This window comes from Bos grunniens, chromosome 6 (assembly GCF_055505025.1).
Source record: "Bos grunniens cultivar Pamir isolate PY7600 chromosome 6, Bosgru_T2T1.0, whole genome shotgun sequence".
Taxonomy (NCBI): domain Eukaryota; kingdom Metazoa; phylum Chordata; class Mammalia; order Artiodactyla; family Bovidae; genus Bos; species Bos grunniens.
Window position 1 is genome coordinate 99,150,231 of NC_141170.1, and position 18,099 is coordinate 99,168,329.

Genomic DNA, 18,099 nt, shown 5'->3' on the forward strand with positions numbered 1-18,099 from the left:
CGTGTGGGATCTAGTTCCCTGACCAGGGATTGAATCTGGCCCTCTACATTGGGAACTGGGGTCTTAGCCACGGGACCACCAGGGAAGTCCCTATCTCACATCTTTGTTGTCCATCCCACTCCAGTGTTCTTGCCTGGAGAATCCCAGGGACGGCAGAGCCTGGGGGGCTGCCATCTATGGGGTCACACAGAGTCGGACACGGCTGAAGCGACTTAGCAGCAGCAGCATCTGTTGATGGACACTTAAGTTGCTTCCATGTCTTGGCTATTATAAATAGTACTGCAGTGAAAATTGAGCTGCAAGTATCTTTTCAAATTATGGTTTTCTGTGGATATATTCCTAGGAGTGGGAGTGCTGGATCATATGGTAACTCTATTTTAAGTTTTATAAGGAACCCCCATACTGTTCTCCATAGTGTCTGCACCAATTTATTTTCCTACTAACTGTGTAGGAGGGTTCCTTTTTATCCACACCCTCTCCAGCATTTATTATTTGTAGACTTTTTGACAATGGCTATTCTGACTGGAGTAAGGTGATACTTCACTATAGTTTTGATTTGAAAGAAGCAATATACATTTATTGTATAGAAAAACAGAGATGGATTTCAGGAAAGAAAACCAATGAGTTGAAAAGCATTATCTGTTCACCAGATATTCTCTTTGAGTGAAGTGTGTACAGAACAAGGAACTGTTTTTGTCATTCCCTCCTTAGCGTTATTTAAATTTTAAAGCCAATTGCCTATAATATATTACGTGAAAGTTTTTAAAGAGGGAAAACAGGAGATCAGTTGAGACCAAGCTTGCTTCTGTCTAAGATATCTGGTTAAGAATCCTTCTTTGAGAAGCAGTGGCTCAGAGCATGATTGGGTTGAGGCAAATTTAGAGATGATTCAGTTTAGCTTTCTCCTTTTGTAGATACAAAAGTTGAGGCTGCACTTGGGGAAGAGGAACGTAGCAAGTTAATGTGAGAGCTGGGATTGGAGTGACTTCCTGTTTGCTCCTCACATCTGAAGAAAGAAGTAGACAAGGAACATAGAGAATTAGAATAATGGTGTCAGAGAGATTGAGATTAAATCTTTTCTTCGTCATTTATGACCTTGGATTAACCACTTGGTCTTTTTGTAAAATGGGGAATACAACATCTATATCTGTGGTTTGGACTAAGAAAAGACTATTAAATGTTAAATTAATCTTAAAAAAAAAAAAAACAAAGCAAAGAAAAACAACCCCAAGGATAGGATGCCTAGTAAAATCATAAATCTAGCACAAGCTTAGTTTTGGGGGTATGAATAAGGCATAGGCTTACTGTCTTTACCAACATATATTCTTTTAGAATATATGTGTCTTTATCAACATATATTTTCTTAGAGAAGAATCAATCAGCTTTGCCTAGAATCTTGCCTTGTTTTTTAGAAGCTGCCAGTTGAAAGACATTCTGAGAGTGAGTGATGATTAATTTCTTTTATTTACTACCACATATAGCAAAGATACATGGTTTGAAGTTTCTTGGCTGTTCAGTTATATTTCACTGGCTAACATCATAGGATGTGTTATACTTAGAATTTTTAGGACATGTATTAAATAGATTAATTGAAGTAAGGAAAAGTAAGGGAAAAGCCCTTAATTTATAGTCTCTGAATTCTTCAGCATTTATTTGGATCAATAATATTTACATATACTTTGGAATGTGCATTACCTTGGCCAATGGATACTTTTACAATTCAACTTTTATCTTTTGTTAGAATTCAGTGTATTTACAGAGAACCACAATACCGAATTTTGGGAATCAGTGAAGCACTTGTTTGCTGTGTTCTCCACTAGTTGTTGATTAAGTATGGTGTTTTCCCCCAGCACGGTAACCTTTATTAGATACTCATAGTTTATGTTTTATGCTCTTTCTACAGTTGTCAGATCTATCCAGTGTATATATTAATAAATCTATTCATCCTTTATATATTATATTACAAACTCTCTGGTCATATGTTTAAAATGTACTTAGAAATTAGATTTCATACCAGTTTCTGTAAATAGTAATGGTTTAAGAAAAAAAAAAATTAGATGTATTTCTCTTTGTCTCTTCCTTCCCTTGTCACTCCTTTATGTGTAACTAGAACATGTTCCATTCCTTCTTCTCTTAAATCAGTGGTGAACCTAAGCGTGACACCCAGAAATTCTTCATTGAAACAGATGGTCTCTAAGGGTTCCTTCCAGCTCCAAATAAGTTGGTCAGGGAAGGCATAGCATGATGTAGTGGAAAGCCTGTGAGCTTCAGACCTGGATTCAGAGTTCATCTGGAATGCTTGCTGTCTAGGTGACCTTGTCATGATATTGCAAGAGACATAGTAAGAGCTATTTAAAGTATTAGTTTTAAAAAGAAAAGAATCAAGCAATTAAAACAAGAAAAAATATCTATGTAAAGATTTTTACATCTTGCAGACACTGAATACATGCTAGTTCCCTGTGGTGGTGTAATTCCAGAGGATAGTAGGACCAGTGAGATAAAGAAAATGAGAAGGAATGTACAGTATTCCCCCAACCCCCATCTTTGTAATTTTGCTTTCCTTGGTTTCAGTTACCTGTGGTCAGTTATGGTCTGAAATATTAAATGGAAAATTCAAAAAAAAAAAAAAAAAACCCCAATTCCTAAATTTGAAATTATACACTGTCCTCCAACCAGCCCAGGACATGAATAATTCCTTTGTCCAGGGTATTCACGCGATATACATTCTCCCCCCACCAATATAGGAATAAGCATAGTACAGTTGACCCTTGAACTACATGGGTCAGGCTGGGGGTCAGGATCCTGCCCTTCAGGAGCTGCTTTGTTGAGAGTATATACTGAATTGCCCCAAGCTTGAGTTTCCTCACTTCTCGGATGGAGATAATAAAATCTTTCAGGGCTGTTGTGAGCATAGGAGGATGTGTGTGCCATCACCCAGCATAGTTGCCAACACATAAAGGGCACGGGGTGAGTATTGGTCTCTTCTCTCTCCATCCAGGGGAAGGTGCATCTATAATTTTTACTATGAGGTTTTCTCCAGCCACCCAATGCGAATAAGAACTAGCCTGAATTTCACCCTGCAAAACTGATTTTTAAAAAAAGCGGGCAGATGAAAAAATCCAGGTTCTTTTCGATCCATTAGTTGCTGCTCCCTTCACTGGACAGCAGCCTGCCTGGGTGATACTCGCGAGTGAGGCGGGAATGGTGGTTTGACAGCAACCACGGAGATAGTTGACCTCTGTGGAGTTGAGGGAAGCCTGCAAGGAGGGGAGAATTCAGAAGCAGGGCTGAGAGCAGAGAGCCTGCTTTCCTCTTCTCAATACAGCTTTGTCTTTGGTCTGCCAGTTCAAAAGGGGAATCTGACTTACACTACTTAATATCCAGGAATTTCCAGAAAACCTCCTTGTCTTCACCCTAAAAGCCCTTCAGCCCTCTCCCTACCCTGAAGTTGAAAGATTTGTGTCTAGAAAGGACAATTATAATCCAGTACAACTTGCCTCTGTTCAGAATGAGATCTGAGCATTTTTCTGACAAAATGCTTCGTCTTTCAGGATCCCTACATCTAATTTCCTTTTGGAGTCCTAATTTTCCTTATTTAGCCTAATAATTTTCAAAATGGTCTACTTTAGATAATGGTACAGTATAGATAAATTTAGGGCATTTATTCTAAAAACATTTTAAAATCATTTTATTTTTCTTTTCATGAATTATTGATGCACTAATCATGACTTCAGTCCACAATGTTTTTCCTTTTTAAATAAACTCTTTAAGAATATTTCACACAAATCATCATTCAGTGTTAAGAATTGTAATTCTATGAATATAAAAAGGAGCTCCATAAATATGATTTGATCAGTTTTATACAACACTGATGAGAATATATTCAGACGGCATTTGAAAAAGTGTTTTCAAATACACTTCTGTTTAGTGTTGCAACAGCATTGTGATGTGTCGGTATTATTAACCATAGTTTGTGGTGGAGGAAACTGAAGCCCAAAGATTTTAAATTTCAAGCAGCCCAGGATCACCAAGCCATTTAGAGTTCTGAACTAGAAATTCTGATTTCCAAGTAGAGTTCTTGCCAGGATGCCACAGCTGAATTAAAGTTTCAATCAGTAAGAGCATTAGTTTAGACTTGCATACATATTGAATCTTCCATGTTTAACATGACATCAGCTTTTCCATTGGATGAATCTTATGCTCCGTTATAAATGTTCCATTTGTAATCTTTAAACCTCTTGCTTAATTTTCTTAATTAATACAAATACCTAATTAGTCCTTTGGCATGTCCAAATGAGAACTATTTAAACTACTCTGAAATAACTTTCTGGTAACTGGAAACCTCTTCAGGAACAATCCTTACAGTTTTGTTGTTTTTTTTCTAATGGCACAAAGTAGCACTGTTAGTTAAAAAGAACGTAGTGCTGAGGTCTGGTCTTACTTTCCAGGTGGCGTTGCACGCGTGTGGAGTAGCGACAGACATGGTGATCGAACACTGCCTCAAAACACGGGCCTCCTTTGTCACGTGCCCTTGCTGTTACGGTTTCATTCAGAACACCTCCAAGGTCAATTTTCCCAAAAGGTGAAATCTTGTGTTCTGCCACAAGGTATCAATATGGGTGTTAATACACAAAACTCTTTTGATATAAAGTTGCAATGAGATCTCAGGCTCCAGCTCATTTCCTTTTTCCACAATGGCAAGCATTGTTTATAAGCTGCATAAGGAAGAGAGGCTCTCCTCCATGTCTGCCCCTCCATATCTACTCCTGGATCCAGCTCTTGCCAAAGTTTAGAACACATCTGTCGAGAAAGAGCAGATCTGACTGACAGCCAGCACTCCTCTGTACTCGGAGAAAATCATCACCCATGAGAGGCAATAGAGGGCAGTGGTCAAGTGCTGAAAGTTTTCTGTCCCGCTGCTGATATTGGCTCCTCCTTCTTTTGTACATTGTCCCACCTCAGGCAATTCACTTAAATTCACTCTTTTTGCCTACATTTCCTCATCTACAAAAGGGAGATTATAATAATATCTACCTCAGGGTTTTTATGAGAATTGAATGATATACACGTAAATCACTTAGAAGTGGCACAGAGTAAGTACTCGGTAAACACGAACTGTTGCTAACTACAGCAATAGTTTAAATGCTTCCCGAGGCTAGTGATGATTAACCTGCAAGCTCAATGGCCATATTTACTGTCCTCCTTACCTCACACAGAAAAGGGAGACATTTGCATTGTCGTCACTTTAAGTCAACCTGCGCACACGCTCAGTTACATCCGACTCTTTGCGACCCCATGAACTGCAGCACGCCAGGCCTCCCTGTCCATCACCAACTCCCGGAGTTCAGTCAGACTCACGTCCATCGAGTCTGTGATGCCATCCAGCCATCTCATCCTCTGTCGTCCCCTTCTCCTCCTGCCCCCAATCCCTCCCAGCATCAGAGTCTTTTCCAATGAGTCAACTCTTCACATGAGGTGGCCAAAGTACTGGAGTTTCAGCTTTAGCATCATTCCTTCCAAAGAAATCCCAGGGCTGATCTCCTTTAGAATGGACTGGTTGGATCTCCTTGCAGTCCAAGGGACTCTCAAGAGTCTTCTCCAACACCACAGTTCAAAAGCATCAATTCTTTGGCACTCAGCTTTCTTCATAGTCCAACTCTCACATCCATACATGACTACTGGAAAAACCATAGTCTTGACTAGACAGACCTTTGTTGGCAAAGTAATGTCTCTGCTTTTGAATATGCTATCTAGGTTGGTCATAACTTTCCTTCCAAGGAGTAAGCGTCTTTTAATTTCATGGCTGCAGTCACCATCTGTAGTGATTTTGGAGCCCAGAAAAATAAAGTCTGACACTGTTTCCACTGTTCCCCCATCTATTTCCCATGAAGTGGTGGGACCGGATGCCATGATCTTCATTTTCTGAATGTTGATATAGGATATTAAATATCCTGTTAAATATAGGATAGATTAAATATGTTCCTTTGAGTTGTTCAGTCTACAATCTCACTTAACTGATTTTAATGTCTCAGTTTAGTGTCTGTCAACTTTTCCACTTCTCTGTGGACTTACTGACACTTGCCCGCTTTGTCATTAGGGGAACTACTCCCAGGCCCCACTGTCCCCTTGCCCTAATCACCTTAGGGCCAGGTACCAGACAACTCGGGACAGCCCCTATGCTGAATAACAATAAAACCTACATTTTTAACATGCCTGAATCTGTGTGCACCCATGCAAGGAAGAGAAAATAGTGATTGTGCTTCTCTAATACTCTAAACAATCTTTGAAAGAAATTCTTTCAAATGAATCACATACAGATATGTGCTTTTGTCATTTTATGAAGATACTTCAAACTGGCGTTGTTTTTAGTTCAGGATAGCATGATACCCTTCAGATAAAATACATATTTTTGTTTATAGTTTAATTTCTCCAAGACTATTTCCACTCTTTAATCTTTGGTATTTAAGTAATTCATTTTTCTTTTCTATTTCAGTGAACTATTCAAGAAAACATTATCATACAAGGTAACTTTTTTTTTTTTTTAATTGGAGGCTAATTACAGTATTGTGTATTTGCCATACATTCACATGACTCAGCCATGGGTGTACATGTGTTCCCCATCCTGATCCTCCCTCCCACCTCCCTCCCCAGCCCATCCCTCAGGGTGATCCCAGTGCACCAGCCCTGAGCACCCTGTCTCATGCATTGAACCTGGACTGGCAATCTATTTCACATATAATAATATATATGTTTCAATGCTATTCTCTCAAATCATCCCACCCTCGCCTTCTCCCACAGAGTCCAAAAGTCTGTTCTTTACATCTGTGTCTCTTTTGTTGTCTCGCATAAAGGGTCATCATTACCATCTTCCTAAATTCCATATATATACATTAATATACTATATTGGTGTTTTTTCTTTCTGACTTACTTCATTCTGTGTAATAGGCTCCAGTTTCATCCACCTTATTAGAACTGATTCAAACGCATTCTTTTTAATAGCTGAGTAATATTCCATTGTGTATATGTACCACAGCTTTCTTATCCATTGGTCTGCTGATGGACATCTAGGTTGCTTCCATGTCCTGGCTATTGTAAACAGTACTGCGATGAACACTGGGATACACGTGTCTCTTTCGATTCTGGTTTCCTCAGTGTGTCAGCCCAGCAGTGGGATTGCTGGGTCGTACACACTATCATACATGGGGTCGCAAAGAGTTGGACACGACTGAGCGACTGAACTGAACTAAACTGAACACTATCATACCAGGAAACTTTTAAAAGATCTAGATGTTTTGCTCATATACTTTTTATCCCTTCTTTATATTTTCTATCTCAAATTTCTAATGGAGTATATAATCTACTTACACTTGAATCACTCATGAGCATCTAACACAGATTTTTTTTTTCTTTTTGGCCAGTCAAGATTAATCTTCAAGTAGCTGACAAGATTTGCAAAAAGTCTGAGAGTTGACCCTACTCACAGGCTAACAAATTGGCCTGGCACAGTTTTCATGGATGCTAGCAGAAGATAGGAAACCCCTGAGTCAGAGGCAAAGGGCAGTATTGCTCAGAGCAGTAGGAGTAGCTGGACTGTCATCAGTTTCACAGTGACTCCCTGAGCCTCCGTTCCCACAGGGCGGCACAGAAAGGGCCAGGTGACACCTACATGTACAGTGAATTGCATTATAAGGAGGAAACCTGAGCTAGGAAACCCGAATGTTTTAAGATGTAATGTTTAAGTAAGCATGCCTCCCCTTTTCTGCAGAGGGAGAGAGGGCAATTTCCAAGTCTGTATAGTTTCCAGGACTGTTCACTTTGAAAGGATTATCTGGAGCAGAGGCACATTTTTTTCTGTAAAAGGTAGTAAATACTTTAGGCTTTGCTGGGCACTTGCAAATCTCCCACATATTCTACATCCTCCTTGTCATTGTTGTTACTGGTATACAACTCTTTGAAAGTGTGAAAACCCTTCTTAATTTGCAAGCCATACAAAAACAGTTCATAGACTGAGTTTGGCCAATGGGCCAGACATAGTTTGCCAGTTCCTGGTCTGGAACAAAGACAGTGCCTCTTCTCATAAGATGTAAAGAAACACAAGAGACCCACAGAGAACTGTCTTCCAGCAAGAGTCAGAACATTGCACAGTTTTGAGTCACCAGTCTGAGCAAAACAGTTTGCAGCTTTCTGACCATCACTATGAACTAATTAATTGATCAGTGATGTTGATGTAATACAATCTAAGAAATGGTGATTTTGAGAGAAATATACAAATAATCCCATTAAAAGCTAATAAATTAGTCTGTATTCTTAGTTTGGTTAATTCCACTTCTTGCACAGACTCACTAAAAATATGCAATCTCAGTCTCATTTTATATACCAGCCCCTGCTTTCTAGGAATTTTACCTTCTTCCCCTTCCAACAGAGAAACTGTGAGATAAAGTAACCTAAAAATGCTCATTTCTTCCACGTTGGCCTCTATGTCTCCCTCACCTCTACTTTGCAACTCTTAAACACCCGTCTCTAGTTCTGTCTCCTGCCTGCCTTCACCTCTCCCCCTTCCCCAGCTCTCCCACCCCCACCCGTCCAAGTACGGAACTTGAGTGTTCACGCATTCATCCAGAACCAGAATTATTTCATCTTTGCTTACTGGGTTTAAAATCTTCATATTCTAGAGAACTATAGTTTTTTTGGGAAACATCAGGACCTCAGGGACTTTATTTTCATAATATTTAAAACACCTCATCTTTTTTGCCAAAGGCCTTAAAATAAAAAATGAACTGAAAAATAAACAAAGAACAAACACTAGAGCCTTGCTTGAATCCCTCCTCTAGGATGCTAAGTGAAAAACCTAGGGTGCCACAGCCTCATTGTCTGGGAAAAGAAATCTAACATTTCTGGAGTCAGAAGGCACAGGGCACCCAGGCACTTCAGAGAACATAAAACTCCCTGGTACCCCAGTTCTGTTTATTTCCTCTTCCTCCCACACCCCAAATCTGCTTGGCCACCCCACCTGCCCTTTGAGTATCTTTTAAGTGTGAATGTACTATGAAGTTTTAAACCTCTTGCATGCTGCTGCAAGATGATATCTCAGTATTTCTTAACCATGGCAGGTGGGTGGCAGGCAGAACCAAATGGACTTAGTGCCCTATTATCTTGAGAGTCACTTTGGAAGTGTTTTTCTCCACAGTCCAATTTAACCAGCAAACCCTTACTGAGTACCTCCTATATGCCTTCCCCTTTCAGAATTTTACTTCTACTGGGAAGAACACATACACAGGTAATTCCAATAAAATATGGTGAGACTTATCAGGACAAGGGAAGCGAACCTCATATGAGGTTCTGATTGTTGCAACATCATCTTTACTTAAAGTGAATCTTAATTTATAAACATGTGGACAAAGGGCAGGCTTTGCATTGACTTTTCTTCCAATTATAGAGTTATAAGCTTTTCTTCTTCCCCTTTGTTTATGCCAGTTCGCAGGACCTTAATAAAAGTTATTCATTTGAATCATTTTATTAGTATCGGGCTTCCCTCATGGTTCAGTTGGTAAAGAATCTGCCTGCAATGCAGGAGACCCGGGTTCAATTCCTGGGTCGGGAAGATCCCCTGTAGAAGGAAATGGCAACCCACTCCAGTATTCTTGCCTGGAAAATCCCATGGACAGAGAAGCCTGATGGGTTACACTCCATGGGGTCACAAGAGTCAGACACGACTTAGCGACTAAACCACCACCCATTACCACTAAATTTTATAGTGAGCATTAAAGTGTTTTTGTTTTTTAATGTGTAAAAGTTGAGACAAAAGTAACCCTTCAAAAAGAAACAGCATCTCACAAAAACGTATTTAATAGGTTAATCAGAATAACCCTTTAGAAAAAAATGAGTCCTCAAATTGAATGTCCAAAAACCCAAGGAGACAAATGATGGATCTGAGTGTAGCGAGTTTGCTAAACTGTCAGGTAAGATCATTTACACACTTGGAAACCACAGCTGCTCGGAATGAACAGTTGTCATGGGAACACTGCAGTTATCTTAGCTCCTAATCACTCACCTTTGTGTAGTTGCAGATTTAAGAGTGCAGGGCAGACCCTTCCCCTCTCTGTCCCTTTAAAGCCTTGTTCTTCAGTAAGGTAATCTTTCCTAAAATTGTGAAGCAGAAGCAATAATGTCCCTTCCGTTCTTTCCAGTCCCCTTTACAGTCTATCTACAGTGCATCTGCGTGCCTGAGTGGGTTGCCACGCCTTCCTCCAGGGGATCTATCCTCCTCCAGGGATCAAACCAGCATCTCATGTCTTCCGCGTTGGCAGGCGGGTTCTTTACCACTAGTGCCGCCTGGGAGGTGCTAAGCACATCTATGTGCATCTAAATAGATGCACTTCCTGCAGCCTCTGGAGTGAGTGAGAGGAGGGTGAGCCAGCCTCCTTTCCTCTGAAGGGACTGACTGGACAGAAGGGTACAGCACTGTGCCGGGACGTGGGAGAACTGCAGAGGCCATAGCCATGATCTTCTCGAGTACTTCCTTTCCTTCTTGTAGTGGAGGAAAAGCCACTTAGAATGTCTTCCTGGAGCCATGTTCCTGAGACTCAAATTTTATTAAAAGGGAAATATAAGTGACTTTTAGGTCTTTGAGTTTAACACACTATAACCACAAATTGTAACCATATTTTGGCTAAAAGCAGCAGGTTAAAGAGCCCTGAGGACCTTCCATGCATCTGTTCTTAAGAACTACATCTGAAGACCACTCTACTTAAAGGGAGAAAAATTATTGAGTGCTGTTTTCTGAAAATGCGATCTGTGCAGCACTTTATTTAATTAAGCGATGTAGAGTTCCAGAAAAATAAGTGAATTTTTTTTTTAACTTTAAAGAAGATTTTTTTAAAAGCCACATTCTATTGCTTTTTCTTTCAGGAACACATGATTCTATGCAGATTTGCAGACCAGACAGCTGTCCAGCTTCCACCCCAGCGAAGGCTCATAGGTATGGGTTTTCCCAGAGCAGCTGTTGCATAGATTATGTCCACGATGCCTAGGAATGAATGAACCAATGCTATACGGGAAAGTGGGAAGCCACTGCATGGTCCATTTATCAGTGAGACACTCAAGTTGTTTTTCCCAGAAAAAAAAATCCATCTTGAAAAGAGCTCTAACTATAAGAATATTTTATCCCATTTTTTGTTAACATTAATACTTCCAAATGTATTTTCAGTGTTCATATGTTGAGTAGATTTATGTTAAATATTTTTCTTACTGTTACAAACAAACTGAAGAATCTCTCAAAAGCCATAGAAGAAAATACTAAAGATGGAAAAATCAACTATGCATACCAAAATTGATGTATTACAAAATGTATAAACAAGGATGATAATGTTTTCTTTCACAGAAAATATATACTCGTATAATATTAATCATAGACCAATTTATTTGACATTTATAATATTAAACATTACCTAACTTGGAAGAAAAATAGTATTTCAAGTTTAAGTAATGAATTTATCCAAGACTTTGCTTTAGAAAGAGAAATCATGTTTAGAAAGATAATAGCAGCTAACAGGAGAAGGTAATGGCACCCCACTCCAGTCCTCTTGCCTGGAAAATCCCATGGATGGAGGAGCCTTGTAGGCTGCAGTCCATGGGGTCGCTAGGAGTCGGACACGACTGAGCGACTTCACTTTCCCTTTTCACTTTCATGCATTGGAGAAGAAAATGGCAACCCACTCCAGTGTTCTTGTCTAGAGAATCCCAGGGACGGGGGAGCCTGGTGGGCTGCCGTCTATGGGGTCGCGCAGAGTCGGACACGACTGAAGTGACGCAGCAGCAGCAGCAGCAGCAGCTAATAGCTATTGCACATTTTAGCTTAGCTAAATGTCCTCCACCCACTATCTCAGTAAATTCTTATAAAAATACATGTGGAATATGTGCTGTTTTTTCACATTTTACAGGTAGGAGAATGGGGCAAAATCTTGCCCAGGACTGGTAGATGGTGAAGCCACACTGTAAACCCAATTTATTTGATTCTAGACGTAAAGCTCCATTTCTGCAGTGACCATCAGTGACAGAGTGACATTACTGGAAGGTTAGGTTCCAAAATTAGGGCTTAACATGATTGAATGGAGTCAAAACTAATCTTAAAAATGATTCAAAAGGCCGCCCATTGAAGGCTGTCATGATGGAGCAGAAAACGGATTGCTGATTCTTTGGCCCAGCGCTGGGTGTAGTAATTAGCTTGCATTCAGAGACCACATTGTACGTGAAATAGTTATCTGTAAACTCTAAAGTCCAAGTCAGCATAGCTGTATCATCATGGTTGGAGAGGCATTTGAGACCTGAGTCTGAAGGGACAAGAGATTTCATTCTTTGTCTCACACTCTAGGGTGTGAACATACAGAAGAAGCTTGTAATCTCCCTCTTTGATTATTTTTCCTTCTTCCTCTTTTTCCCATCCTCACATTTTGAGTAGCTGAATGCATATTTAAATGCAGTCAAATATATATATATATATATATCTGCTAAGTCACTTCAGTTGTGTCCGACTCTGTGCGACCCCATAGACGGCAGCCCACCAGGCTCCCCCACCCCTGGGACTCTCCAGGCAAGAACACTGGAGTGGGTTGCCATTTCCTTCTCCAATGCATGAAAGTGAAAAGTGAAAGTGAAGTCGCTCAGTCGTGTCCTACTCTTGGCGACCCCATGGACTGCAGCCCACCAGGCTTCTCCATCCATGGGATTTTCCAGGCCAGAGTACTGGAGTGGGGTGCCATTGCCCTCTCCATATATATATATATATATACACACACACACACACACATATATATGTGTATATATATATATATAGAGAGATACCATTTATACATATATATCAAGTTACATTTGCTACAACTCCACTAGACTCAATCAAAGAATAATTGGTGTGGTGGGTGGGGGTGTACCTGTTGATGTTTTAGGCATCAAATGAGAAGGGAGTGGCTGGAAGGGAAATTGCTAGAGTTGAGGAAGAGCCTTTGGCAAGATTGCTGGCATGAAGGCAGGGAAAGTCAGGTTCAAAGTCACTGACTCCATCAATTCTACATCTCTTCTTGGCACAAGCCATAGTTTTGTTCCGTAAACATTTGAGGAAGCTCCCCAGACCCTAAAAGGTAGACTACCAACATCTGAATTTCAGTTGTGAAGACACTTCTTCAACATGTGAAAACAAGAGACTCTTCCATGTAATGCAAAAGGAAAAATTATCCAGACTGGGATCAAAGCCAAGGGTAAATGAGCTGCAGTGTAAACCTAGGGTGGGTACTGAAGGAATGCAGAGCATCCCTTTCTGACAGAGAATGTTTCATTTTAAATTGAAGGGTAGGTGGGGTGGAGGGGGACACATTTACAGATGTCTTAAAGGAGGAACAATATTTTAAGGAAAAAAAAGAATTGACAGCCATGCAGCTGTTGATGAAGGGGCCATTTAGCCTAAATGGAATTCTAGACATCTCTTTTTATAACATTTCCATCACAGTCCATCCTTTATGGCATGGGGCCTTTTAAGAGAAATATACAAAATATTTTGAATCTTTCGTTGTCAGTTTCTTAGCTACTGATTTTGTTGCAGGAAGGGGGACCCCTTCCAGGGCCCGAAACTGGGCTCTTGTCTAGCACTCGGAAATGAATTGTCCGAGGAGACACATGTGCTGACAAAGCAAGAGATCCTATTGGGAAACAGCACCCGGGTGGAGAGCAGCAGGGTAAGGGAACCCAGGAGAACTGCTCTGCCACGTGGCTCGCAGTCTCCGGTTTTTTGGTGATGGGATTAGTTTCCGGGTTGTCTTTGGCCAATCATTCTAATTCAGAGTCTTTCCTGGTGGCGCACGCATCACTCAGCCAAGATGGATGCTAGCAAGAGGGATTCTGGGAAGTGGACGGACACACGCGGTGTCTCCTTTCGACCTTTCCCGAACTCTTCCGGGTGGTGGTGGCTTATTAGTTCCGTATTCCTTACCAGGATCTCCCGTCATAAAATAACTCATGCAAATGGTTACTATGGTGCCTGGCCAGGGCGGGCGGTTTCAATCAGTGTGCTTCCCCTAACAATTTCACCTTCCTCTGTTTTTCTGGGCGGATTCATGTCTTCCACAGAAGAACTTTTCTATTTCAGTTATGCCTTCACTTCTAAGGCTGTTTTAGCTTAGCAATTTCTACGGTCATTCAAACAAATCATTTTAAAATGATGCATAGGCCTTATTATAATTGTTGAGGAAAAAATGGAGTGAAGTTCCGCATAGTCAATAACCTTTTTTTCCAAGATGATGAAAAGTTTATATATTGAATTTAAAGAAATGGAAAGTATAAAAGCAAACCTTAGCTTTGAATGTATTCAACCTCAAATCAGTCCGTTGTGTTTTTTTTTCCCCTAGCTACTTTGAAATAGAAGTTTGCATTTGCCAAAGGACACAAAATAACTGCTTTACTTGACAGTCAGGTTTCCTTTTTTGTTTTCCAAGATTAGAAAGAAAATTGAATACCACTGTTTCATAGGGGTGTGGGCACTCCATTAAATTAAGATAATATTACACTCAGCATTACACATCCACCTGAAATAATCAACACACAATTGAGAATTTTCTCAAATATATTCTATTTCTCATTTCTTCATTGTATTCTGAAAACACCAACTGCAAAATATAATATGTCTTTGAAGTGTCCCTTTGTCTGGATGTTATTTTGGACATTCTTAAAGACAGATTTTTCTTTTTCTACAATATGGCAGATAATGTCTTTTCATAGAGGGTGAAGAGAAAAGGTCTTAACATGGATTTTTACCAAAGTGGGGAATTTGTAGTTTTTTTATTTGAGATTTATTTATAAATACATCTTAAAAGATTAATGTTGTTTAAATTACTAGCAGCAATAAATCTGTGAAATTGTCTTATATTTGTTATTGTCTTCTCTCCATACTGATCAAGAATTAAATTGAAAGAGACCAAACAGGATGTGGGGGCAAACATCATTGTACATAATAGATTTTGTCATTGTGTAGAGCCCCTTAAACAGACTGACTCTGCACTGTTAGCTGAAGGGCATCTCATGATACCATTTTTACATATTTCAGGAAAACAGTGCATGTGCCTGGTGGACCTGGATCGAGCAAGAGCTGCAGAAGAACATGGCTTCTCTGTTCAAGTGATATCCATGGAGCCAGAGAGCTGCTCTCCCAAAAATAACATGATCGTGGGAGTCCCCATTTAGAGCAAGATATTCACATTTGATGTTTTGCCATCCCTCTCCGTGATAAAAGCCCGGTGGCATTCAGGAGAGTCTTAGCATAACTAGGAAACAGCAGTAGCCATCTTGATCCTATTGTGCTCAGGAAAGAACCCAGCAGGAAAGTCTTAGAAGAGGGCTGCCTGCGAAGCATCACAAATGCTCTTGTAATGTGTGATTAAAGGACTGCTGATTTTCATAGTGAGAATCCTCTGAAGTCTCAGCTGCTGGCAGAGTGATACTCAGGAGAGGAGGTTCCATCACTGGAATAACAATTTCCTTCTCATCTCACAGCTTTTCTGATCTTGCCAGTGTGGTATTCAGTGCAAAATAGTGTACTCACACTCTTATAATCATTTAGAGATTCAAATGGAGACCAAAACTTGACTCGGTGGGTTTATTTGTTTTTTATATTTTTAGCAATTGTACTTTTTAAATAATTTTTTTCAAAAACCCAGGCAGATAGTTACAGTATGCTTGTATTTTTAAGCTGGGGTGAGTTGGACTTCTATATCATTTCATGTACTCCTTTTAAATATACTTCTCATAAATTACCAAATGAGATCATTGCTGGTTCAAACAATTTACATGAAGATATTATAAAATAATTTTGGTAAATTTCCCATTACAAGAACATGTAATTGGGACTTAAATTCTAACTAATTAGTCAGTACATTGATTTATTAATTCAAGTCAATAAATAATTATTGCAGATCCATTAATTTCAAGATGCTGGCCTAGGTTCTTCTAAGGATATAAAGATGAGTTGCAGGAGACACAGTGCCTTGCCTGTAGAAGTAAATCATGATTCAAAAGAAAGGTTCATGAATGAAGTTCTTTATATCGTAATGTAATGTGTGGTCCCAGGATTTGTTTTTCAGATACCAATCATTTTTTATTAATTTTTTTGGGGGGGGTAAAACTTACTGAGTATAACTTGGAGGTAGAAGTAATAGAGTACAGAGGCTTATTTGAGTAATTCTCCCCACTCAAATTGTTCTTATTCCACCAGCCAGAGTTTTTAAAACCAGCTGCCATGTCCTTTCTCACATGCTGCTGATTATTTTTTTTACATGTCCTGAGTATTCCACTTGAGATAAAATTTATTTCATCGATTTTGATGTTTTCAACCCCTGTCCCCTATATGACACATATCATGATAAGAAAGGGCTTTAATAAATAACTATTTCATTACTGTGGATTAAAACACAGGAATAATTTATCACAGGGACAGGGGTTTGAACTCTTGCTTTCTAGGCTAAAATTAAATAAAAGAAGCAACCATCAGCCCTAAGTATCTTAGTCATTTGCACCTGTAAACATACCATGCTCTTTTATCCTAGAATGTCTTTTTTTAAATTGAGGTATAATTACAGACAATAAAATAACAGATTTTAAGTATTCTTACTTAAGTATAGTTAATACAGTTTGTGCAACCACCACCAGAAATAAGATATAATGGATTTCTATCAGCCCAAAAATTCTCTCATCTGCTTTCTGTCCGATTTCCCCCACCCCAAAGGCAACCACTCTCTGATTTCTATCATCCTACATTTGTTTTGCCTATGTTTGTCCTTCATGTAAATGAAATCATTTAGTATACTGTCTTTTGTGTCTGGCTTCTTTTGCTCAACATGGTATTTTTTGAGAAATATCCACTTTGTTGTGTGTATCAATGCTTTCTTTTTATTCCTAAGTGTTATTTCATTGTATAAATGTATCAGAATGTGTTTATGCATTCTCCTATTTGTATTTATATGGATTGTTTTCACTTTGAGGATGTTATGAATAAGGTCTATGAACATGCTTCTACAAGCCTTTATGTAGACATATATTTTCCTCTCTCTTGGATAAATACCCCATAGTAGAATTGCTGGGTTGCTGAGGAAGTGAATGTCAATTGCCAAACAATTTTCCAAAGTGGTTGTACCATTTTAAATATGTTCCCACCAGCAATGTATAAAGGCTGTAGTTCTCCACATCCTCACCAACTTTTGATGTTGTCAGTTTTTTAAATTTTTACCACTCTGCTGCTGCTGCTGCTAAGTCGCTTCAGTTGTGTCCGACTCTGTGTGACCCCATAGACGGCAGCCAACCAGGCTCCCCCATCCCTGGGATTCTCCAGGCAAGAACACTGGAGTGGGTTGCCATTTCCTTCTCCAATGCATGAAAGTAAAAAAGTGAAAGTGAAGTCTCTCTGTCGTGTCCGACTCTTAGCGACCCCATGGACTGCAGCCTACCAGGCTCCTCCATCCATGGGATTTTCCAGGCAAGAGTACTGGAGTGGGGTGCCATTGCTTTCTCTGCTCTAGTGGATGTGAAATGATATCTCATCGTGGTTTTAATTTTCATTTCTCTGATAACTGGCATGTGAAGTATCATTTCTAAAGAGTCTCCTCAAGTCTTTTGCTCATTTTTTTAAACAGGTAATTTGGGGTTTTTTAATTATCATGTATTCTGAATTTGAGTCTTTTTGTCATATATTGAGACTATTTTTCCCAGTCTGTGGCTTACTTACTCATTTTCATAATGAATGTTTCAATTTTTAATAAGCCTAATTTATCTGTATTTTCCTTTTATAGTTAATATTTTCTGTGTCCTCTCTAATAAATCTTTACTTATCCTAAGATTATAAAAATTATTCCTGTGTTTTCTTATAGAAACTTTATGGTTCCAGCTTTTTATATTTAGGTCTGTGATTCATCTCAAATCAATATTCACTTACACAGGTAGGCTTTGAGGAACATACAGTTGTTTCAGTGGCATTTGTTTAAAAACCTTTCCTTATTGACTTTACTTGGCACTTCAGTTGAAAATCAGCTGATGTATATGTATGCATCTGTTTCTAAATTCTCTAGT

General features: G+C 39.4%; 1 protein-coding gene across 5 annotated transcripts in view; it reads left to right on the forward strand.

Annotated features, from left to right (window-relative positions):
- The window catches only part of GSTCD (glutathione S-transferase C-terminal domain containing), a 149,973-nt gene extending 132,095 nt beyond the window's left edge, over window positions 1-17,878 (forward strand). For 3 of the 5 annotated variants that reach the window (XM_086406907.1, XM_086406910.1, XM_086406911.1), the window contains 4 exons: window positions 4,449-4,582; window positions 6,494-6,524; window positions 10,909-10,978; window positions 15,089-17,878. In XM_086406907.1, the coding sequence (XP_086263033.1) occupies window positions 4,449-4,582; window positions 6,494-6,524; window positions 10,909-10,978; window positions 15,089-15,225 (372 nt within the window). In that variant the 3' untranslated portion in view covers window positions 15,226-17,878. The remainder of the gene's footprint in view (window positions 1-4,448; window positions 4,583-6,493; window positions 6,525-10,908; window positions 10,979-15,088) is intronic. The other 2 variants (XR_015165787.1, XM_086406908.1) reach the window with 2 other exon arrangements.
- The last annotated feature ends 221 nt before the right edge of the window (window positions 17,879-18,099 follow it).